The sequence below is a fragment of the Carcharhinus amblyrhynchos genome, chromosome 17 (assembly GCF_965287045.1).
Source record: "Carcharhinus amblyrhynchos chromosome 17, sCarAmb.v2.hapA, whole genome shotgun sequence".
Taxonomy (NCBI): domain Eukaryota; kingdom Metazoa; phylum Chordata; class Chondrichthyes; order Carcharhiniformes; family Carcharhinidae; genus Carcharhinus; species Carcharhinus amblyrhynchos.
In genome coordinates, this window is record NC_137340.1 from 52,959,258 (window position 1) to 52,983,043 (window position 23,786).

Here is a 23,786-nt window from a genome sequence, read left to right on the forward strand (position 1 = left end):
ATATACTGGGATATAACCAATGGTAAATATACCGGAATGTAACCGATGGTAAATATACTGGAATATAACCGATGGTAAATATACCGGGATATAACCAATGGTAAATATACCGGAATATAACCGATGGTAAATATACTGGAATATAACCGATGGTAAATATACTGGAATGTAACCGATGGTAAATATACTGGGATATAACCAATGGTAAATATACCGGAATATAACCGATGGTAAATATACCGGAATATAACCGATGGTAAATATACTGGAAAATAACCGATGGTAAATATACCGGGATATAACCGATGGTAAATATACCGGAATATAACCGATGGTAAATATACCGGGATATAACCGATGGTAAATATACCGGGATATAACCGATGGTAAATATACCGGAATATAACCGATGGTAAATATACTGGGATATAACCGATGGTAAATATACCGGAATATAACCAATGGTAAATATACCGGGATATAACCGATGGTAAATATACCGGAATGTAACCGATGGTAAATATACCGGGATATAACCGATGGTAAATATACCGGAATGTAACCGATGGTAAATATACCGGAATGTAACCGATGGTAAATATACCGGGATATAACCGATGGTAAATATACCGGAATATAACCAATGGTAAATATACCGGGATATAACCGATGGTAAATATACCGGAATGTAACCGATGGTAAATATACCGGAATGTAACCGATGGTAAATATACCGGGATATAACCGATGGTAAATATACCGGGATATAACCGATGGTAAATATACCGGAATGTAACCGATGGTAAATATACCGGAATGTAACCGATGGTAAATATACCGGGATATAACCGATGGTAAATATACTGGAATATAACCGATGGTAAATATACCGGAATGTAACCGATGGTAAATATACCGGGATATAACCGATGGTAAATATACTGGAATATAACCAATGGTAAATATACCGGAATATAACCAATGGTAAATATACCGAAATATAACCAATGGTGATTGGAAGTCAGGCTGCTTTGGTATTGCTTGGTGGAAAGCGCACTGACTGCTAGAATGCTTTATTCTACTTCGAATATGATGATGAGTTCCTTCGTATCCACCTAATCAGGCAGCTTACACATTGATGTAAGTTTTGATCTGTTAGGAATGGGTTAACTGACCTTCCAATTAAGTCCTAATTTGAGGACAATTATTCAGTAGAAGTGACTGATAGATAAAGAGGCCACAGGTGGCACTGTTTGTTGAGGGAGAATTGTGTGTGATATTTTTATAAAGAAACAGAGCTTGTGTTTTGTTTACTGAACAGCAACTGAGAGGTTCAAAGATGATCCTGTGTCAATGCTGCAATGAGTATAGTGTTCAATTGCTTGGTATTTGATTGTGTGTCTGTTGACTACTCACTGTGTATCATTAGTTCAGTCTGTGTGTGGTCACTTAGAAAAATAAGCAAAACTGTGGCAAATTGTTGTAAACATGAGAAGAGATGTTTCAAAGCATTGAATCAAAATCCTGTCTCACACACACGCTGGTGTATCATTTCTGCGTATCTCTAAAGCATTAAACTCATTCATCATCAAATCAAACAGCCCAATGATTAGGAGGAAAAGCTCAGTGAACCATTCAGCATATCACTGGTGCAATAACCAGGGGCAGCACAATCAGTCTGTGTGGCACAGTGGATAGCACACTGTATGCTTTCCTCAGTGTCACAAGGTTTTGGGTTCAAGTCTCACGCCAGGGTTGGAGTACAAAATTCAGGACTGACGCTCTGGTGCAACACAGAGGAAGTGCTGGCCTATCGGTGATGCCATCCTTCAGATCAAATAGAGATCCCCTCTCCCTGCTTGGGTGAATATAGATGGTCCCACGGTATTTTGCTGAAGGACAGTGGAGGAAGTTGCTTGGCCAATATTCATATCTGAATCAACACAATTAGATTATCTGGTCATTATTACACTGCTGTTTGTGGGATCTTGCTGTGGGAAAATTAGCAGCTGGTTTTCCTACATTACAACCATACTGCATTTAAAACAAAAGGTTCTTGGCTGGAAAGAGCTTTGAGACATCCAGTGGTTGTAAGAAACGATAAATAAATGGAAAATTTCTTCTACCTTTTTTCTTGCATTCATTAGGTGTCCAGATGAGTTTCTATAAAGAGACAATTGAGAGAAGCTGGGGTCGCCGAGCTGTCTTCCTAAAGATGTTTTTTTTCCTTTTTGAAGGTGATGAAGTTTTATGCTTGGGAGACATCATTTGAGGAGCAGATCCTTGGGATAAGGGAGAAAGAGTTAAAAGTGATGAAAAAGTCTTCATATCTGGTGGCTGCTGCTATTTTCCTTGTTACTTGTACACCGTTCATGGTAGGTATTCCGGTGATTGTGTTTTCTTGATTTGGGAATCTTTGTGGGCATGTAAAGTTTATCATCAGCAACAACTTGCATTTATATAACGCCTTTAATGTTGTAAAAACATCTCCAGGTGTTTTATAGGAGTGTGATTTGATACTGAGCCATAGATTTGATTTGACTTTGATTTATTATGTCACATGTATTAACATACAGTGAAAAGTATTGTTTGTTGTGTGCTATACAGACAAATCATACTGTTCATAGAGAAAGTTAGGAGAGTGTGCATAATGTAGTGTTACACTCATAACTAGGGTGTACAGAAAGATCAACTTAATGCGAGGTAAGTCCATTCAAAAGTCTGACAGCAGCAGGGAAGAAGCTATTCTTGAGTTGGTTGGTATGTGACCTCAGATTTTTGTATCTTGTCCCGAAGGAAGAAAGTGGAAGAGAGAATGTCCGGAGCGTGTGGGGTCCTTAATTATGCTGGCTGCTTTGCTGAGGCAGTGGGAAGTGTAGTCAGAGTCTATGGATGGGAGGTGGTTTGTGTGATTGATTGGGCTACATTCACGACCTTTTGTAGTTTCTTGCAGTCTTGGGCAGAGCAGGAGCCCATGCTAAGCTGTGATACAACCAGAAAGAATGCTTTATATGGTGCATCTGTAAAAGTTGGTGAGAGTTGTAGCTGACATACCAAATTTCCTTAGTCTTCTGAGAAAGTAGAGGGGCCAGTGGGCTTTATTAATTGTAGTGTCAGCATGGAGAGACCAAGACAGATTGTTGGTGATCTGGACACCTAAAAACTTGAAGCTCTTGACCCTTTCTACTTTGTCCCCATTGATGTAGACAGGGATATGTTCTCTTTTATGCTTCCTGAAGTCAATGATAATCTCCTTCGTTTTGTTCACATTGAGAGAGAGAATATTGTGCCGCACAATTCACCAGATTCCCTACCTCGTTCCTATACCCTGTCTCGTGGTTGTTTGAGATCCGACCCACTGCGGGGACGTCGTCAGCAAACTTGAAAATTGAGTTGAAGGGAATTTAGCCGCACAGTCATAAATGTATAAGGAGTATAGTAGGGACATTAAGGGAGCTGACCAATTTTTAAGCAGTGTCCTTTCCCATCCAAGTACTTATCCAAATGCTTTTTATGAGTGTAGAGGGCCAAACGTGGGCAATTGGGACTAGTTTAATGGTAAAAACTGGGTGGCATGGACAAGTTGGGCCGAAGGGCCTGTTTCCATGTTGTAAACCTCAATGACTCTATGATTCTACCTGAGCAACGTTAATCCCCAGACTCACTGGGAGTTCAAGACAGGGAGGGAGACTCTCTGGGGTTTTGGGTCGGGGGGAATGACTCACTGAGGATCTAACTCCAATTTATATATGAATTGCTCCGGGCAAATTATTTGCTTATCATTGTTTCACATAGATTGGACTTTTAAGAAACGCAGTGAGGAATTCCTGTCATTCTGAGTGCCGGTGTTCTTTCCCTTGTTTTGTGTAGGTGACTGTAGTCAGTTTCGCTGTCTATCTCGCTGTGGATCCGAACAATGTTCTCAGTGCCGAGAAAGCTTTTACCTCCATTTCACTCTTCAACATTATGAGATTTCCTCTAATGATGTTACCCATGCTGATCTCCTCAATGGTCCAGGTAAGACCCGTGGCAAGTCGATTTCAGTGTCAGCCTGTTCACTTTGGATTGAGAAAGAAATGGATTGAACAAGATACTGTACACCCCAAAAGGTGAAATTTTAGGAACAGTGCGTCCAGGTACACAATATCATTCAAATGTCACAAACATGCAGAATCATGAGGCTAAGGGAATGCTGATTTGTATGTTGCCAAGACTAGGATCCAGAGTGGGAACTGTCATGTTTTGGTTGGGCGTGCCTGGAGTTACAGATATCACATCTTAGAAAAGATATATTGACCTTGGAGGGAGTGCACTATAGATTTAGCAGAATGATACCTGGACTCTAAGGGTTAAATTAAGAGAAAACTATAGGAAACTAGAACAGCAAAAGATGGAGAAGTGTCACCAATGGTAGATTTAAATCAGCAACAATGGGATAAGGCTCAAGTGGGGCATAAATAACAGCATGGGCTGGTGAGGCCTAATGACCTGTTCTATATATCCTATGTAACGATTACACAAACTAGGGGTGTATTTCTTTAATTTAGAAAGCTAAGGGATGATTTTAGTCAAAGTTTGATTTTGATTTGATTTATTATTGTCACGTGTATTAGCATACAGTGAAAAGTATTGTTTCTTGTGCGCTATACGGACAAAGCATACCATTCATAGAGAAGGAAAGAAGAGAGTGCAGAATGTAGTGTTACAGACATAGCTAGGGTGTAGAGAAGGATCAACTTAATGCAAGGTAAGTGCATTCAAAAGTCTGACAGCAGCAGGGAAGAAGTTGTTCTTGAGCCGTTGGTATGTGACTTCAGACTTTTGTATCTCTTCCCCATCAGAAGAAGGTGGAAGAGAGAATGTCCAGGGTGCTTGGGGTCCTTAATTTTGCTGGTTGTTTTGCCAAGGCAGCGGGAAGTGTAGACAGAGCCAATGGATGGGTGTTGGGAGAACAGATAGGGTAGACGGAGAGAAATTATTTTAGCTAATTTGGAAGTTTATGGCTAAGAGGAAAAGATTCAAGTTGTGTAATTAAGAAACACTTGTACACACAGTCAAAATTGGAACATTCTTCCACAACTGGCATTGACGCCAGATCGGTTACTAGTTTTCAGTTGATATATTTCTGTTAATCAAAGATGTTGAAGGATATGGAGAAATCATGAGTACATGGATTTAGTTCAGAGATTAGCCATGTTCTTATTGAATGGACAGGTTTGAAGGGCTAAATGGCCTCCTCTTCCTATCTTTCCAGAAACCTCCTGATGATGACCTTTCTCTCTTGGCATTTTTACTTCCTTCTGCTCTTCTCTTGAAGTCACAAACTTCTTCATGCCTTCCACTATCTTAGAGGGCATACAGAATTCAGCACCAAAAGACAGCACCTCTGACAGTATGACACTACCTCAGTACCGCACTGGAGTGTCGATCTGAATTATGGGATGAGTCCCTGGGGTGGGTACTAGGATATCAGATCAGAAACCCCAAGATACATAATGAATACAACCAGCAATTTTCTATTTTACCATTAATATGAGGATAGACTTTAGTTTTAGTTTATTTATTATTGTCACAAGTAGGCTTACATTAACACTGCAGTGAAGTTACTGTGAAAATCCCTGAGTCGCCACATTACATTGCCTGTTCAGGTACACTGAGGGGGAATTTAGCATGGCCAATGAACCTAACCAGCACATCTTTTGGAATGTGGGAGAAACCAAATCTAGGTACGATTCTACTGAACTAGGGAAGCTTTTATCAAAACAAACTTTATTTAACATGACAGTTTAACGATAACAAATGAAATTAGTTAAACATTCAGCATCTCAATAATGTTGAAACATGAAAAGATACAATTCTTAACTGCTCACGCAACCCTATGAGTTCCAATTCAAGCAATATTTCTATTATAGGCTTAAACCTCCTCTTTAATATTAGTCAGCAAAGCACAGGTTCACTTGTCTGCCTCAGGTTAACAGCTTTACAGCTTTCAGAACACCTCTGGAGTGAGAGAGACACATCTTGCTTCTTTCAGAACCAGGCAGTAACCACTTGTTTTAAAAATGAGAAAATAACTGTTTTCCCTGTAATTTTAGCTCCTCCCATTACGCACATGACTCTGTCTCTGTCAATCAGTCTAATCAAAACTCTACGCTGAAACCCTAGGGAAAACCTGAGTAAACTCAAGTGTCAGCTAAGCTTAAAACAAACACTCCAGTTCTAAAATGAGTGTTTATCCCACGCTATCAATTGAATGGTTTTGTGGACAAATCAGCACCTTGCACAACAGATCTGAATTCTAAACATACTCCTTACCTGAAACATGATAGAAATACATTTCATAAAGGTACTGTATCATTACATGGAATTTAATCTGTAACCTTCTGATTCAGGAACACGAAGAATAGGGGACATAGGTTTAGGTTACGTAGGGAAAAGTTTAGAGGGGATATGCGACGTAAGTTTTTTACATAGAGGGCCCTTATTCTGAGTCTGACTGTCTTTTAAAAAATCATTTATAGGACATTGGCATCTCTGACTAGGATAGCATTTGTTGCCCCTCCCTAATTGCCCTCAAGAAGGTGATGGTGAGCTGCCATTTTGAACTGCTGCACTTCATTCTCAAGGGCAATTAGGGATGGGCAATGCGTGCTGGTCTAGCCAACGACACCCACTCCCTATAAATGGATAAAAAAAAAATGAGGGTTACAGACTCAGAATAAAAGCCAGAGAACAGGGATATTCTGATTCAGATCGATTCCTGCGAGAGTCCTACCCACTGAACCAAGACTGACCCCTCCAGCATTGTCAACTAGGAAGAGTATACTGGTCAATGAGAAATGTTCCGAAAGCTTTGTAAGAAGATACCAATATTCTTTTAATCCAATACATGTCATTTGGTTACTTGAGTTGTTATTTCTTCCATCTGCAGGCCGGAGTTTCCTGCAGACGTCTGGAGAGATTCCTAGGAGGTGACAACCTCGACACCTCAGCAATCCAACAGGATCCCAGCTATGGTACGTTGGGCGAGAGATATCTAGGAGTATTTTAGTCATTGCTGATGTATCAAAGCCATGGTCTGTTTTGGAATATTCCACTAGTTATTTATATTTATGTGGTAGCTTGGCCCCTTTAAGGAAGCGATCCCTGAGGGCCGTGTGATTGGGCTGGACCCTACGGAGCGTTGCGGCGGGAAGCCAAGCCAATTGAGTGAAAGTGCACGTATCTTGCGTTGGGGAGGATCCTCAGTTGGAGCCGGGGAGGAGAGTTGTACAGTTGCATAGTTACTGTGTCTGACCCTGTTAGTGTAAATACACTACTGAGGATCCTCCCCAACCCGGGATACGCACACTTTCACTCAATTGGCTTAGCTTCCTGCCTCAACATTTTATTTGATTTGTTCATGGAATGTGGAAATCGCTACTCATACCTGATTGCCCCTTGAGAAGGTGGCGATGAGCTGCAGCCCATGTGGTGTAGGTTTATTCATTACCAATAAAACCGTGGTTACTTCAAGCCACATGAAGTCACCCTCAATTTTTGGCAACTTATATTGGCAGCACAGAGCTTGAGTATTGCTGCAAAAAGACACATATTATCGAAGTTTTCTGTCTTGTACTCATCAGGACAATTAACAAGGATACCAAATAGTAAAGGAAACAATAATTTATACTGTGTGAGTTGAGAGTGCTGATTGGTTGATAGAGGTGTTGCAATGGAGAATGCATCACTCTTAATAGTTCAGAGAAGTGTTCAAAATCATGAAGGATTTATTTTTATTATTCATTGGATATCAACATCGCTGGCTGGGCCAGCATTTATTGCCCATCTGTAGTTGCCTTCAAAACTCACTCGGCCATTTCAGAGGGCAATTAAGAGTCAACCACATTGCTTTGGTCTGGAGTCATGTGTAGGTCAGACCGGGCAAGGGCAGCAGATTTTTCTACATTTGATAGTTTCAGGGTGACCATTTCTGAGATTAGCTTTCAATTCCAGATTTTATTAATTGAATTTAAATTCAACCAGCTGCCTTGGTGGGATTTGAACCCATATACCCCAGATCCTCTAGACTAATAGACTAGAGCTTGAGCCTCTAGACTAATAGCCTAGTAACATGGGCACAATGCCACCATCTCCGCTGAATTTTTGATGGGAAAAATTGTCAGGGTTAAATGGAAAGAGAAGGGGAGGGGGATTGTCGGTACAATTTGATGGACTGAATGGCCTTCTGTGCTGTATCGTTCTATGATTCTGTGTTTTGTACACGGTCAGACAGTGCAAATAAATTGACATTTGTTGGATCTGTGAGGAATAACTTTTCGATGTCCTGTCACCAGAGTCTGCAGTAAGCTTCTCAGATGCCACCTTCTCCTGGAATAAAGATGAAAGTCCCACCATTAAGAAGTGAGTAAGCTTTGTGTGGATATGTCATGTGTCTCATTGCTGACATGCTGAAAGTGTTAAAGCTGGGCATTACTGAGGATTCTAATGTTGTCTATTGTTGCAATAAATTTTGTTAAGAGTTAGAAAGGGGGTAGGTGAGCAGGATGGCACTGTGGCACAGTGTTCAACTCTGCTGTTGCAGGGCATCAGGAACCTGGGTTCAATTCCAGCCTCGGGTCACTGTCTGTGTGGACTTTGCACATTCTCCCTGTGTCTGCGTGGGTTTCCTCCGGGTGCTCCGGTTTCCTCCCACACCCCAAAAGATGTGCGGGTTAGGTTCATTGGTCATGCTAAATTGCCCCTTAGTGTCAAAGGGGTCTAGGAGGGTATGTATGTGGGGTTGTGGGAATAGGGCCTGGGTGGTGCAGGGTTGATGGGCCGAATGGCCTCCGTCTGTACTGTGTGGATTCTTTGATTCTCTGTGAGTTTTGGTGGCTGTTCCCTGGTGTTTTGCCCAGGTGCCCGACCTCACAGCGTGCCAGCACTGGCAGCAGAATTTGAACCTGGTGTTCACACATCCGATCACAGGTTATCGGAGCATGAACCCTGCTTCCACCTTCTGCCCAACTCCAGTGGAAAACTCCACTGCTTTTCCATGGATAGAGGCTACAGGATTGTTTATAGCTATGTGATACAGCAGGGTGGGGCGGGGGGGGCTATGTTTCAGCACCTGGTCTGAATGACTGCTCCCCTGACAATGTAGCACTCTGTTGGTGCTGCACCAGGTGTGTCAGCTTTGAGTTTGTGCTCATGTCTCTAGGGTGGGAACTGAGCCCAGTATGTTCTGGGTTGGAGGCCAAGGTCCTGCCCTCTGAGACCAAGACCCAAGGAGCTTCCTGATTACTGTTCACCTCGCTATCTCAGCGGATCTTGACTGCCATTTGCGATATTAATCTGTCTGTTTTTCTCCAGTGTTACATTAGATATCAAAGCAGGCAGCCTGGTGGCAGTGGTGGGGAGTGTGGGAAGTGGCAAATCCTCGTTGATATCTGCATTACTGGGGGAAATGGAGAATGTCAAAGGATTCATAAACATCAAGGTACTGAAATACACCAGCTGCGGAATCGGTTCCATGTCCTTGTGGGAGGAGTGATTCTTGCTGACAATTTCCTTGGAGTTTTCCATTTAGTTTACCCAGGTTTCAGTGGAAATGCAATGGGCATCTCCGTTTACCCGTGTGGGAACTGTAACCGTCACACTGCCCAAAGCTCTGCTAGCCAAAAGGGCAAAGGTCAGAGGAAATTGACCTCCAAACTTGTGTATTTATTTTATTATTCATGGAACATGGGAGTCGCTGTTTGACTCTAATTGCCCCTTGAGAAAGTGGTGATGAGCTGCAGTGGTGTAGGTATACCCTCAGTGCTGTTAGGGAGGGAGTTCCAGGATTTTGACCCAGCCACAGTGAAGGAACGGCTGATATATTTCCAAGTCAGGATGGCGAGTGGCTCAGAGGGGAATCTCCAGGTGTTCCCCTTGTCCTTTGAGGTGGTAGTGGTCATGGGTTTGGAAGGTGCTGCCGAAGGAACCTTGGTGAGTCGATGGTACACATTACTGCTACTGAGCATCAGTGGTGGTGAGAGTGAATGTTTAAGATAGCAGATGAGATACTGATTGGGTGGGCTGCTTTCCCTATCAAGCTTCTTAAGTAGACAGTTTGCACCAGGAAGTTATGTGAGAGTGTACAATAAGGTGCATATCCTGCTACACAATGTCATCTTAGAATCATACAGCACAGAAGAGGCCCTTCAGCTCATCGAGTCCGCACCGACACACAAGAAACATCTGAACTCCCACCTAACCCCACTTGCCAGCGCTTGGCCCATTGCCCTGAATGTTATGGTGTGCCAAGTGCTCATCCAGGTACTTTCTAAAGAATGTGGGGCATCCTGCCTCCACCGCCCTCCCAGGCAGCGCATTCCAGACCCTCACCACCCTCTGGGTAAAACGTTTTTCCTCAAATCCCCCCTAAACCTCCCTCCCCTCACTTTTAACTTGTGTCCCCTCATAACTGACCCTTCAACTAAGGGGAAACAGCTGCTCCCTATCCGCCCTGTCTGTGCCCCTCATAATCCTGAACATGTCACCCCTCAGTCTTCTCTGCTCCAGACAAAACAAGTCATGATGTGGAGATGCTGGCGTTGGACTGGGGTAAACACAGTAAGAAGTCTGACAACACCAGGTTAAGGTCCAGCCAATTTATTTGATAGTAATCCCACAAGCTTTTGGAGTTTGCCCCTTTGTCAGGTGAATGGAGAGTTCTGGCCTCAGACAGAGCCTATAACAGCACAGTTTACAGATTACTGATTAGGATGTGAGTCTTTACAACTAACCTGCTATTGAATAGTTGTAAAGCCTTCAGCCCTCTGAGCCTGTACCGATCGTGATGCCCTAACTAAACTAACAATTATTCAGTCCATTTGCCTCTATTCATGTATCTATCCAGGTGCCTTTTAAATGTTGCTAATGTGCCTGCTTCCACCCCCTCCCCTGGCAGCGTGTTCCAGGCACCCACCGTTCTCTGCCGTTCTGAGAATGCAGATCTAGTTCCCTTAAAGGGCAACATGGTGGCGAAGGTGATTAAGAAGGCGTATGGCATGCTTGCCTTCATCAGCCGGGGCACTGACAAAACCTCCCCCACACATCTCCCTTAAACTTTCCCCCTCTCTCCTTGAACCAGTGCCCCCTTGTAATTGACACTTCCACCCTGGGGGAAAAACCTCTGACTATCCTCCCTGTCCATGCTTCTCATAATTTTGTAGACCTCTATCAGGTCTCCCAGTGAAAACAATCCTAGTTTATTCAACCTCTCCTCATAGCCAACACCCTCGAGACCAGGCAACATTCTGGTGAACCTTCTTTGCACTCTCTCCAAAGTTTCTGGGTCCTTCTGGCAGTGGGGTGACCAGATCTGCACACAATACTCCAAATGTGGCCTAATCGAGGTTTTATATAACTGCAACATGATTTGCCAGCTCTTGTACTCAATGCCCCAGCTGATGAAGGCAGACATGCCACATGCCTTCTTAATCACCTTGGCCGCCTGTGTTGCCCTTTCAGGGAACTGTGGACCTGCACGCCCAATCCTGTGAACAGAACTACACACAGTACTCCAGTTGTGATCTCACCAAAGTTTCATACAATTCCAACATGACTTCCCTGTTTTTGTAATCTGTGCCTCGATTGATAAAGGCAAGTGTCCCATAATGCTTTTCCATCACCCTACTAACATGCCCTTCTACCTTCAGAGACCTGTACACACACACACGCACCAAGGTCCCTTTGTTCTTCAGAACTTCCCAGTGTCATGTCATTCATTCAATGATTTAATTCCTTGTCAAATTAAATCTTGGTTGGAATAGGGATATGAATTGGAATTTTGTTGAAGAGTTCACAAAGTAAGGTGTTGATTCAGGATTCACCAGGGAGGAGAAGAAGAACGAGGGACAAGATCAGGAGATAGATGAATTAATCTGTCTGAACTGCTCCTGACCAAGCAGCCCAATGTTAATATTAGCAAGACATGAAAAGCCTTGCCTTCTCTCATCCCATTTTTCTCCCGTTGACTGTGTGCTTTTAGGGTTCATTTGCCTATGTACCTCAACAAGCCTGGATCCAAAATGATACCCTCCAGGACAACATTCTGTTTGGTTCAAAATGGGAAGAATCTCGATATCAGCAAGTCCTGGAGGCCTGCGCTCTTCTAGCAGACCTGGAGCTCCTGCCAGCCGGGGACCAGACAGAGATTGGGGAAAAGGTACTGGAGAAATGGGAAATTCTCCGCAAATCTGGAGACATCTTTGGGGAGGGAAACTCTTCTGAGTCACATTGATGAAGAATCATATTGGACCCAAAACATTTTCCTGTTCAGCCTGGCACGGGAATCGGAGCAGGCGAGGAGTGGACAATGGAAAGGTCCAATGATCTTGGGTGGGAATTTCCAGTTTTGGGGTGAAGGCGGCCATAAGATCCTGCCCCTTGACTCTGTTTCTCTCTCCACAGGCGCTGCCAGATCTGCTGAGATTTTCCAGCATTTTCTGTTGTCCAACAATTTTCCAGCATCCTCAGTATTTTTTTTAATTAAAGACTAAACGGAAATGTTCAAATTGGGCTGGGAGCCAGATGCCTCTTTTTCAGAGAGATATTCCAATTTTCATTTCTCTTTTGCTGATGGTTATAGTCTGAAACCTGGATTGTGTGGTGAATATAGTTGGTCTTAGTAATCCAGGATATTTACAGAGTCTGTTGAGGTGACCCCTCCATTCGATGATGTTCACTGGATAAGGTGTTGGTGACTTTCGGAGACGGGACGAGTCTCGGAGATGGGGCTGTCGCCTCGGAGGATGCAGTTTCAGTTCTTTGCTAGAACCAAGAGTAATTTATGCTGACCCTTCACCTGTATGACCGAGAGATTGTAACACTTCACTGCCACAGATACTAACCGGAATTCTACAGCCGTTCAGGTTACCCTAAGTGAGGACGGAGGATTTGATGCTTAGCCTAATGACGAGATTTTATTCCTGTTGGTATGTGGGTTAATATCCAGGACTTGCTGGGTTCTGGAATGCCATATCTGAAAAGTGTGTTGAATCAAAATCAAGAAATAATTTGGAAAGGGAGAAAAACAGTCCTGGAGGATAAGGAAGTTTGTGATGTCACTTTCAGGACAAAACAGATGAGATCTTTGAATTAAACGTAACTATTCCCTGAGCCAGCATGTGCAATGATGGGCCAAATGGCTACTTACTTTGTGGAGTTGGTTGATTTGCTGATTTTTCTTTTCCAGGGTATTAACCTAAGCGGTGGACAAAAGCAGCGAGTCAGCCTGGCCCGAGCAGCTTACAGTACAGCCGAAATTATCATCCTGGATGACCCTCTGTCTGCAGTGGACGCCCATGTGGGAAAGCACATCTTTCAGAAAGTTATTGGACCAAATGGACTGTTAAAGGACAAGGTGAGAGACAGATCTCTGTTCCCTCCACACTGTCCCCATCAAACACCCCCAGGGCAGGTACAGCACGGGGTTAGATACAGAGGAAAGCTCCCTCTACACTGTCCCCATCAAACACTCCCAGGACAGGTACAGCACGGGGTTAGATACAGAGTAAAGCTCCCTCTACACTGTCCCCCCATCAAACACTCCCAGGACAGGTACAGCACGGGGTTAGATACAGAGTAAAGCTCCCTCTACACTGTCCCCCCATCAAACACTCCCAGGACAGGTACAGCATGGGGTTAGATATAGGCCATATCTCAACTACAGAGCACTGTCAGAGGGTCGGTGCTGAGGGAGCGCCGCACTGTCAGAGGGTCGGTGCTGAGGGAGCGCCGCACTGTCAGAGGGTCAGTACTGAGGGAGTGCCGCACTGTCAGAGGGTCAGTACTGAGGGAGCGCCGCACTGTCAGAGGGTCAGTGCTGAGGGAGTGCCGCACTGTCAGAGGGTCGGTGCTGAGGGAGCGCCGCACTGTCAGAGGGTCAGTACTGAGGGAGCGCCGCACTGTCAGAGGGTCAGTGCTGAGGGAGTGCCGCACTGTCAGAGGGTCGGTGCTGAGGGAGTGCCGCACTGTCAGAGGGTCGGTGCTGAGGGAGTGCCGCACTGTCAGAGGGTCAGTGCTGAGGGAGTGCCGCACTGTCAGAGGGTCAGTGCTGAGGGAGTGCCGCACTGTCAGAGGGTCAGTGCTGAGGGAGTGCCGCACTGTCAGAGGGTCGGTGCTGAGGGAGCGCTGCCAGAATTTGTGAAACAATATTCCATGATGCTATTTTCATAGATGGGCGGAGTTCCTGCAGTATCCTGAACAATGGACAAACTCTCCTGCCCTCACTCGAGGCTGGTTCCTTTAGGCTGTTGGAAGTGAATGGAATGGAAGTTTTTGCTGGAATGCCAAATTTTCCACTCTCGCTTACAGTGAGTCCCGCCATGGAGAGGACTGGAGAACCTTCCCAGATATCTATCCCTCATTTAACATCACAAAGGCAGACTGTGTGGTTATTATCACATTGCTGAGTGGGAGAGGTTATTGTGTGTAAATTGGCTACCATATTTCTTACTATGGAGAGGCGATTCCCTAGTGATTTCCCATGAGACTATTAATCCAGAAACTCTGCTAATGTTCTGGGATCCCAGGTTCAAATCCCACACAGCAGATGGTGGAATTTGAATTCAATAAAAAATAAAAACTAAGAATCTACTGATGACCATGAAACTATTGTTGATTGTCAGAAAAACCCATCTGATTCACTAATGTCCATCAGGGAAGGAAATCTGCCGTCCTTACCTGGCCTGGCCTACTTGTGACTCCAGAGCCACAGCAATGGGGTTGACTCTCAACTGCCCTCAGGAAACTAGGGATGGGCAATAAATATAGTGATGCCCATGTCCCTTGAATAAATAAAAAACATTTATCTTCATTTACTGGAAAGGTTTTGAGATGTGTTGGGCTCATGAAATTTCCATAGGAATGTAATTTTCTGTATGGTCTTTCTGACTAAAGCAGGGAGTGTTAAGGTGAACAGTGTAGATACGTTTCAGGGAAAGGCAGATAAACATATTGGAGAGGATGGGACGGGGTAGGGAAACTTCGAAAACAGAAGCAGGGATTGGCCATGTTGAGATTTGGAGGAATAACAGGAAGTTTGTATGGAGGATAAACGCTGCCTCTGGTCTGTCCTGGTTCCATGTGAAGTTCCATTTATTCTCTGACTCTGATGATTCATGTTTTTAAACAGACTCGAGTTCTTGTGACGCATGGGGTGACCTTCCTGCCTCAGGTGGATGAGATTGTGGTCCTGGTGGACGGTGAAGTGTCTGAGGTGGGCTCATACAAAACGCTAAAGGCAAACGGGGGGGCGTTTGCCGACTTCCTGAACACGTATGGAGAAGGGGAGCGCAGTGAGGAGGGAGAGGCTACAGGTATGAAGCTCCCACACATCTATTCTCCACCCCATCGCCCCAATCACCCCCCTTCTCCCCCCTCTCTGGCAACATTTCAATTTCTCCAGTTACACAAATGATTTAAAGGTTGGGCCTTGCAACAGCATCTCCAGGGCAACTCTGGCTATGGAGAGATCATATCCACAGCATTGTTAACATAAGGACTAGGAGGAGGAGTAGGCCATCTGACCCCTCGAGCCTGCTCCACATTCAATAAGATCATGGCTGATCTTTTTATGGACTCAACTCCACTTACCTGCCTACTCACCATAACCCTTAGTTCCTTTACTCTATCCATCTTTGCCTTAAAAACATTCATTGAGGGATCCTCAACTGCTCCACTGGGTAGGGAATTCCACAGATTCACAACCCTTTGAGTGAAGAAATTCCTTCTCAACTCAGTCCCAAATCCCCCTTATTTTGAGGCGATGCCCCCTAGTTCTCGTTTCACCCGCCAGTGGAAACAATCTCCCTGTTTCTAACTAATCTATCTCCTTCATAATCTTATGTTTCTATAAGATCTCCCCCCATTCTTCTGAATTCCAGTGAGTATATCCCCAGTCTATTCAGCCTCTCCTCATCAGCCAATCCTCTCAACTCTGGAATCAACCTAGTGAATCTCCACTGCACCCCCTCCTGTGCCAGTATATCCTTTCTCAAGTAAGGAGACAAAACTGTACACGGTACTCCAGGTGTGGCCTCACCAGCACCCTATAAAGCTACAACATTACTGCTGTTTTTAAACTTGTCGCTGCAAGGTGTTTGATAAGCTGAGTTATAGTGTTTACATCCCCAGTTATTAACCCCACTCCCTGTAGGACTTGCTCTACACCAGCACCACCCTCACCCCCCAAACTTCTGAACAGAATATTTCACAGTTATTGCTTTTCTTGACAGACAACAAGAAGAACTTGAATTTAAGTTTGAAGTTTATTTATTACAATCACAAGTAGGTTTAAATTGACACTGCAATGAAGTTACTGTGAAAATTCCCTAGTCGCCACACTCCAGTGCCCGTTCGGGTACACTGAGGAAGAGTTTAGCCAATGCACCTAATCAGCATGCCTTTCAGACTGTGGGATGAAACTGGAGCACCTGGAGGAAACCCATGCAAACACGGGGAGAATGTGCAGACTCCGTATAGGCAGTGACCCAAGCTGGGAATTAAACCAGGTTTCCTGGCACTGTGTGGCAGCAGTGCTAACCACTGTGCCACTCCTAAAACGTAACACCTTTAATGTAGCAAAATATCCCAAGGTGCATCCCATGATGGTTATCAAATAAAATTTGAAATTGAACCAGCTAAGCAGAGTAATGGTTCTGGAGGAGGTGACAGGGACAGAGTGGGTGAGAGCGGGGAGGTGACAGGGACAGAGTGGGTGAGAGCGGGGAGGTGACAGGGACAGAGTGGGTGAGAGCGGGGAGGTGACAGGGACAGAGTGGGTGAGAGCGGGGAGGAGACAGGGACAGAGTGGGTGAGAGCGGGGAGGTGACAGGGACAGAGTGGGTGAGAGCGGGGAGGTGACAGGGACAGAGTGGGTGAGAGCGGGGAGGTGACAGGGACAGAGTGGGTGAGAGCGGGGAGGAGACAGGGACAGAGTGGGTGAGAGCGGGGAGGTGACAGGGACAGAGTGGGTGAGAGCGGGGAGGTGACAGGGACAGAGTGGGTGAGAGCGGGGAGGTGACAGGGACAGAGTGGGTGAGAGCGGGGAGGTGACAGGGACAGAGTGGGTGAGAGCGGGGAGGTGACAGGGACAGAGTGGGTGAGAGCGGGGAGGTGACAGGGACAGAGTGGGTGAGAGCGGGGAGGTGACAGGGACAGAGTGGGTGAGAGCGGGGAGGTGACAGGGACAGAGTGGGTGAGAGCGGGGAGGAGTGCGGAAAGGAGGACGTGAATTTTAAAATTGAGGTGTTGCTGGAAAGAACTAAATTAAGTCAATAAGCACAGGGGTGATGAAGGAATGGGACTCAGTGTTATTGAACTGAACTGAATACTTTGATCTCATTGCGGGGGTACTTTGTTGCCGGTGATTCTACTCGTCATCATATTGTAGCTTGTAATGACGTATAGAGTTTGCCACGATCAATAGGTGTTTGTTTGGCTACTCTGGGATTCTAGCTTGGGCTGGTGTTATCTCTTGGCATCTTTGATGGTTCTCTGTAGATCATTATCCGGATTTCTTGTTTAGGTCAGGATCACCTGACTTGAATGCCTCAGACCTGGACTTTAGTAGGCAGTGGATATCCCTGTTCATCCATAGTTCTGGTTGGGAAACGCTTGGATTAACTTCTTTGGCACACAGTCTGCTACACACTTAATGAAGTCTGCTGCTGTAATGATGTATTTAATTAGGTTGGCCACTGAGTTTTTGAATATTGACCTCCACTGACTTGAAGCAGTCCCACAGGAGATCATCATTAGACCAACATTGCATGACTTTATTGCAATCTCCCCTTTCAGTTTCTGCTTGTAAGCCGGGAGCAGGAGCTGGTCTGATTTCCCAATGTGTGGAGGGGGATTGAGCGGTAGGTATGTTTGATGCTTGTACAGGATGTTTAGGTCTCTGGTGGGACAGGGGACGTGTTGATGGTATCTTGGTAGGATACTCTTGAGCTTGGCCTGGTTGAAGTCATCGGCCACAATGAATGAGGCCTTGGGAAGTTAGGCCATGGGGGGTAGCAGAGTCTGCAGAACTGAAGTTGCCTAAGGGTGGGACATCAGTCACTGGAGCATTGAATAGTTCAACCTGGGAATGCCAAGGATGTGGATGAAGCTTTCAAAAGCAGATAGGCTGTGACAGAGTGGAGCTGGGAAACTGAGGTGAAAATATGAGATCTTTGAGGTAGGGAGGGTATGTGGAAACTTAACTTGGGGTCAAATAAGAATGTTCTGCTTCCAAGGCTTGGTGAGACCACATTTCAAATACTGTGTGCAGGTTTGGTCTCCTTATTTAGGATGTAAATGCAATGGAGGCAGTTCAGAGGATGCTTGTCTCCGTCAGCTGGGGCATTGAGTTTAAAAATTGGCAAGTTGTTGCAGCTTTATAGAACCTTAGTTAGGCCGCACTTGGAATACAGTGTTCAATTCTGGTCGCCACACTACCTCTGAACCGCCTCCAATGCATTTACATCCTAAATAAGGAGAGCAAACCTGCACACAGTATTTGAAATGTGGTCTCACCAAGGCCTTGGAAGCAGAACATTCTTATTTGACCCCAAGATAAGTTTCCACATATCCTCCTATCTCAAAGATCTCATATTTTCACCTCAGTTTCCCACACTACCAAAAAGATGTGGAGGCTTTGGAGAGGGTACAGAAAAGGTTTACCAGGATGTTGCCTGGTATGAAGGGCATTAGTTATGAGGGAGAGGTTAGAGAAACTTAGTTTGTTCTCACTGGAATGATAAGAAACATAAGAACATAAGAAAATAGGAGCAGGAGTAGGCCATCTAGCCCTTCGAGCCTGCCCTGCCATTCAATAAGATCATGGCTGATCTGTCGTGGCTCAGTTCCACTTTCCCGCCCTCTCCCCATAACCCTTAATCCCCTCTCTTATCAAGAACCCATCAACCCGCTTCTTAAAAATATTTAGCGAGGCAGCCTCCACCACTTCAACGGGCAGAGAATTCCAGAGATTCACCACCCTTTGAGTGAAGAAGTTCCTCCTCAACTCCGTTCTAAACCGCCTCCCCTTTATCTTGAGGCTGTGCCCCCTAGTCCTACTGTCTTTTTTGAGCGGGAAGAGTCTCTCCACCTCTATCCTATCCATCCCATTCATCATCTTATACGTCTCAATGAGATCTCCCCTCATTCTTCTAAACTCTAACGAGTACATGGAGGTTGAGGGGTGACCTGAAAGAAGTCTACAAGATTATGAGAGACATGGACAGAGTGGATAGTCAGAAGCTTTTTCCCAGGGTGGAAGAGTCAATTACTAGAGGGCACAGGTTTAGGTGTGAGGGACAAGGTTTAAAGGAGATGTACGAGGCAGATTTTTCTATGCAGAGAGTAGTGAGTGCCTGGAACTCATTGCCGGGGAAGTTAGTGGAAGCGGATACGGTAGTGAATTTTAAGGGACGTCTTGACAAATATATGAATAGGATGGGAATAGAGGGATTTGGTCCCCGGAAGGGTTGGGGGTTTTAGTTCAGTCAGGCAGGATGGTTAGTGCCAGCTTGAAGGGCCTGTTCCTGTGTTTTCTTTGTTTACGAGATTGATACCTAAGAGGAACAGATTGTTTTATAAGGAAAGGTTACGCAGACTGGGCTCATTTCTACACGAGTTTAGAAGAGTGAGGGATAACTTGATTGAACTTTATAAGATCCTGAATGGTCATGAGAAGGTAGAAATTTCCTTGTGTGGGTGAGTCCAGAGCTCGGAGTCTCTGAGGGAGACAGAGGGTACAAATTCTTAGAAATCATGGGTTATTGGGTATCTGGAACATAGCGAGATCTTATTAACTGGTGAAGCAAATTTGAGGGGCTGAATGGCCTTCTCTGTTCCTATTCCATATGTTCATAAGATTGCGAATTTCAGCCTTGATCAGCATTAGATTTCAAATTGGACTCAGTGTGACCATAAGACGTAGGAGCAGAATTAGGCCATCCGGCCCATCGAGTCTGCTCCACTATTCAATCATGGCTGATAAGTTTCTCAACCTCATTCTCCCATCTTTTCTCCGTAACCTTAGATGCCTTCAGAAATCAAGAACTTATCTATCTCTGAGTTAAATACACTCAATGACCCGGCCTCCACCACCTCTGTGGCAATGAATTCCACTGATTTACCACTCTCTGAGTGAAGAAATTCCTCCTCATCTTGGTTCTAAAGGGTTTAGTCTGCCCTTTCTAAAGGGTTTAAAAGCCCTTTACTCTGAGGTTGTGCCCTCAGGTCCTAGACTCTCCCACTAATGGAAACATCTTCCCCATGTCCACTCTATCCAGCCCTTTCAGTATCCCTGTAAGTTTCAATGAGATCCCTCTTCATCCTCCTAAACTCCATCAAGTACAGACCCAGAGTCCTCAGACACTCCTCGTACGTCAAGCTTTCATTCTTGGGATCATTCTTGTGAACCTCCTCTGGACCCACTCCAAGACCAGCACATCTTTCCTCAGATACAGGGCCCAAAATTGCTCACAATACTCCAAATGGGGTCTGACCAGAGCCTTATACAGCCTCTGCAGTACATCTTTGCTTTTGTATTTTAGCCTTTGTGAAATGACTGCTAACATTGCATTTGTCTACCTAACTGTGAAGTCAACCTGCAGGTTAACCTTAAGAGATTCCTGAACAAAGACTGCCAAGTCCCTTTGCGCTTCCGATATCTGAATTCTCTCCCCATTGAGAAAATAGCCTCTGCCTCTATCCTCCGACCAAAGTGCATAACCTCACGCTTTCCCATGTTATATTCGTCTGCCACTTTGTCCACTCTCCTAACCTGTCCAAGTCCTTCTGCAGCCTACCTGACCCTTCACCTATCTTTGTATCATCTGCAAATTTAGCCACAGTGCCCTCAGTTCCTTTATCTAGGTCATTGATGTACACCTGTATTAAACTTGCATTAATACATATTTATTAAACCTGTATCATACACCTGTATAATACATCTGCATTAAACCGACTAATAGACCTGTATTAAACCCATTAGTACACTATTAAATCTGTATAAATACAATTGCATAATATGTCTGTATTAATACACCTGTATAATTCGCCTGTATTAATAGACCTGCACAAATCTGTATAATACACCTGTATTAAACCTGTGTGTGCCTGCTTCAGCCTCTAGTCTCTCTACATGACACATGGGTAAAACTAATTGGAGAATGACAGAGATCTCAGAATGTGGCAGGATTTGGTGCAATGAGTGGCTTCCAATGATATTTCCTTCAATAATCCCCTGCTTTCAGTCAGTGTGGTGACAGAGGAAGATCTCGCACCGGTCGAGGACCAGGAACCACAGGCAGATGAATATCTCGATGATGCGGTGACTGTAACACTGAAACGGGAGAACAGCGAGCGTGCCAGATACCGGAAGTGGAGGTAAAATTCAATAAAACCCAGCTCCTCCGTGTGACCGGGCCCCGTGCTGAGACCAGACCAGACCCAGAACCAGACCCGCGCTGTGACTGGACTGGACCCAGACACATGCTGTGACCAGACCAGATCCGTCCCCACGCTGCACAGCGACCGGAGGATGAACTCTAATCAAAGTGAGGTAGAGAGACTTTGCAAGGCTGTGCGGAAGGGATAAGTGATAATCTTGCAGCACAGGCTGAAGGGCCTCCTGTGCTGTGATTTCTACAGGAATGATGCTCTATCAGACACTCACTGGTGTGGGTTGCTCCTTGAATTGAGTGCAGGTTAATATCCACTGATTCACATCTCAGAAATTGAAATCTCCACTCCCAGAGCCTGTGAACAAGGAATTGGTTGTGACTTTTCTCTTTTTTTTAATTCTGCGCCAGTGTACCTTGGCTAAGTGGTTGTGTATGAGGCAGCTTATGAGTTTTGATAGCCATTTCTCGACACGTATTCTGCCCTCATCCAGCACCTGTACACAAATGTGCGCAAATCCAAATATACACAAATCCATGCACAGACCAACACACGGATATAATTGGTGCTCACATACACAGAGGCATAAAAATACACTCATTCACGCACACACACACACTCATGCATACATGCACGCATGCACACACTCATACACACACACGCATACTCACATGTAAACCTAAGTCTCTGGCAGCTCCCAGTTCCAGACTTCAGAGAGGAGAAAAGGGAGGCACTGCTCTCTCTCAACTCCTAGCTATATCTAAAAGAATAACTAAGCTTGAAGTCTCTGTGTAAGCCTAACTCCACCCAGTCATATGACCATGCCTGTCAATCAGTCTAATCAAGTTCTACCCTTCAAAGCCTCAGGGGAACACAAAAAAACAACAGAATAACATTAGTTCAAATTAAAACAAACATTCCAGTAACTAGGAGCATTTATGTTGCTGCAGTAACAATGCAGGATGCTAGTTAGAGATAGAACGGCTCTGATAATACAAACAAAGCTGCTAAAACAGATCCTGCATGAGGAACATGACAAATATATTCCTTAATGGCACAGTATCATCACATTGCTCCATCTTCAAAGATAAAAAGCCAATGTTTGGGTGGACTGGGCAAAGTCAAATCCATTCCTTGCTTGCTCAAAAAAACAGATTCAAATTCCAACTGAATCCAATTCACGGTCCCCACAAGAGAGGTAAACAAAATCCAAACTGATAAGGTGAGGCATTGTCCCGTTTTGGCCTCAATCTGACGCACGATCTTAGCCAAAAGGACTGGTTCAAATTTAATGACATGAAACCAGCCAAGCTATCAGAGGACCCAGTAAAAGTTTCAATAGAAGGAGGTTTTCAATGTTCTTCATGTTTTTTCCTCAGTAAAAGTAGCGTGAGAGTGTCTCTGAAGAAAGCTACGAAGAACAAGAACCTGGTGTCGGAGACAGAGAGACCGGTGGAGAGGGTGAAAGGTCAGAAATTGATAGAGAAAGAGACTGTGGAAGTAGGGAAGGTAAGGCCTCATCTGCCCAGGATGCTGTTGAAGGTTGTGTAAACTGAAAGAAAGCAGTTTAAAGATACCAGTGTTTGGACTTTAATTGAGTTGGATGATCAGCCATGATTGTGATGAATGGCAGAGAAGGCTCGAAGGGCCAAATGGCCTCCTCCTGCTCCTTTCTTCTCTGTTTCTATGTTTTCAGGCAATTGAGGTGGGCCTGTTAGAATATGAACTCCCTGATAAAGGGCCAATTTGATTGGACTATTAGGGAGCTTCTTGCTTTGTACAGAACCAGGCGTGTCAGTTCCTCTGGCACTCTGAGTGCAGGCTGTGAACTGAAAGTGCTCTGTATGCTGCTGTCAGACTTGTAAATAAAGGGATTTTGGTGAAAGGATTTCTACCTCTGAGGACCTTTTCCAACGAGCTTGCTGATTGTTTCAGATTATCACTGCCGTTCTCCGTGGTTAAGGTTGTGTTATTCTGGGATCTGCCACATGGTGGGTTCCCATTCTTACCCAAACTGCTGAATGGGCCATGAGGCGATTGGAAGATCTGCCTGATGAGCAGAACAGGAGATCAAAGACTCACTGGGTGCGATCTTACCGGCTAGCCAGGCCAATCGATTGACCAGGGCAGCGATTAGGAGGGTTGGCAGTGGTAATTGGCTGGGGGGGGGCGCGGGCGGTGGCAGGGAGGGGGGGGGGCGCGGGCGGTGGCAGGGAGGGGGGGGCGCGGGTGGGGGCGGTGGTAAGGAGAGGGAGTGAGGGCGATGTTTATGGGCAGAATGATCGGTCCCCTAGTAAATGGAATACAAGGAGATAGGGGCACGTGCGCAATGGCGCCCCTAGAGGTCAGCAGCCAGC

General features: G+C 45.0%; 1 protein-coding gene across 1 annotated transcript in view; it reads left to right on the forward strand.

Annotated features, from left to right (window-relative positions):
- Positions 1–23,786, forward strand: part of abcc2 (ATP binding cassette subfamily C member 2) — a 92,539-nt gene that overhangs the window by 37,579 nt on the left and 31,174 nt on the right. Inside the window, exons 12-21 of the mRNA XM_080205964.1 lie at positions 2,238–2,375; positions 3,871–4,017; positions 6,932–7,016; positions 8,337–8,403; positions 9,355–9,481; positions 12,020–12,196; positions 13,226–13,393; positions 15,167–15,350; positions 21,282–21,414; positions 22,809–22,938. Of these exons, the coding sequence (XP_080062090.1) occupies positions 2,238–2,375; positions 3,871–4,017; positions 6,932–7,016; positions 8,337–8,403; positions 9,355–9,481; positions 12,020–12,196; positions 13,226–13,393; positions 15,167–15,350; positions 21,282–21,414; positions 22,809–22,938 (1,356 nt within the window). The remainder of the gene's footprint in view (positions 1–2,237; positions 2,376–3,870; positions 4,018–6,931; positions 7,017–8,336; positions 8,404–9,354; positions 9,482–12,019; positions 12,197–13,225; positions 13,394–15,166; positions 15,351–21,281; positions 21,415–22,808; positions 22,939–23,786) is intronic.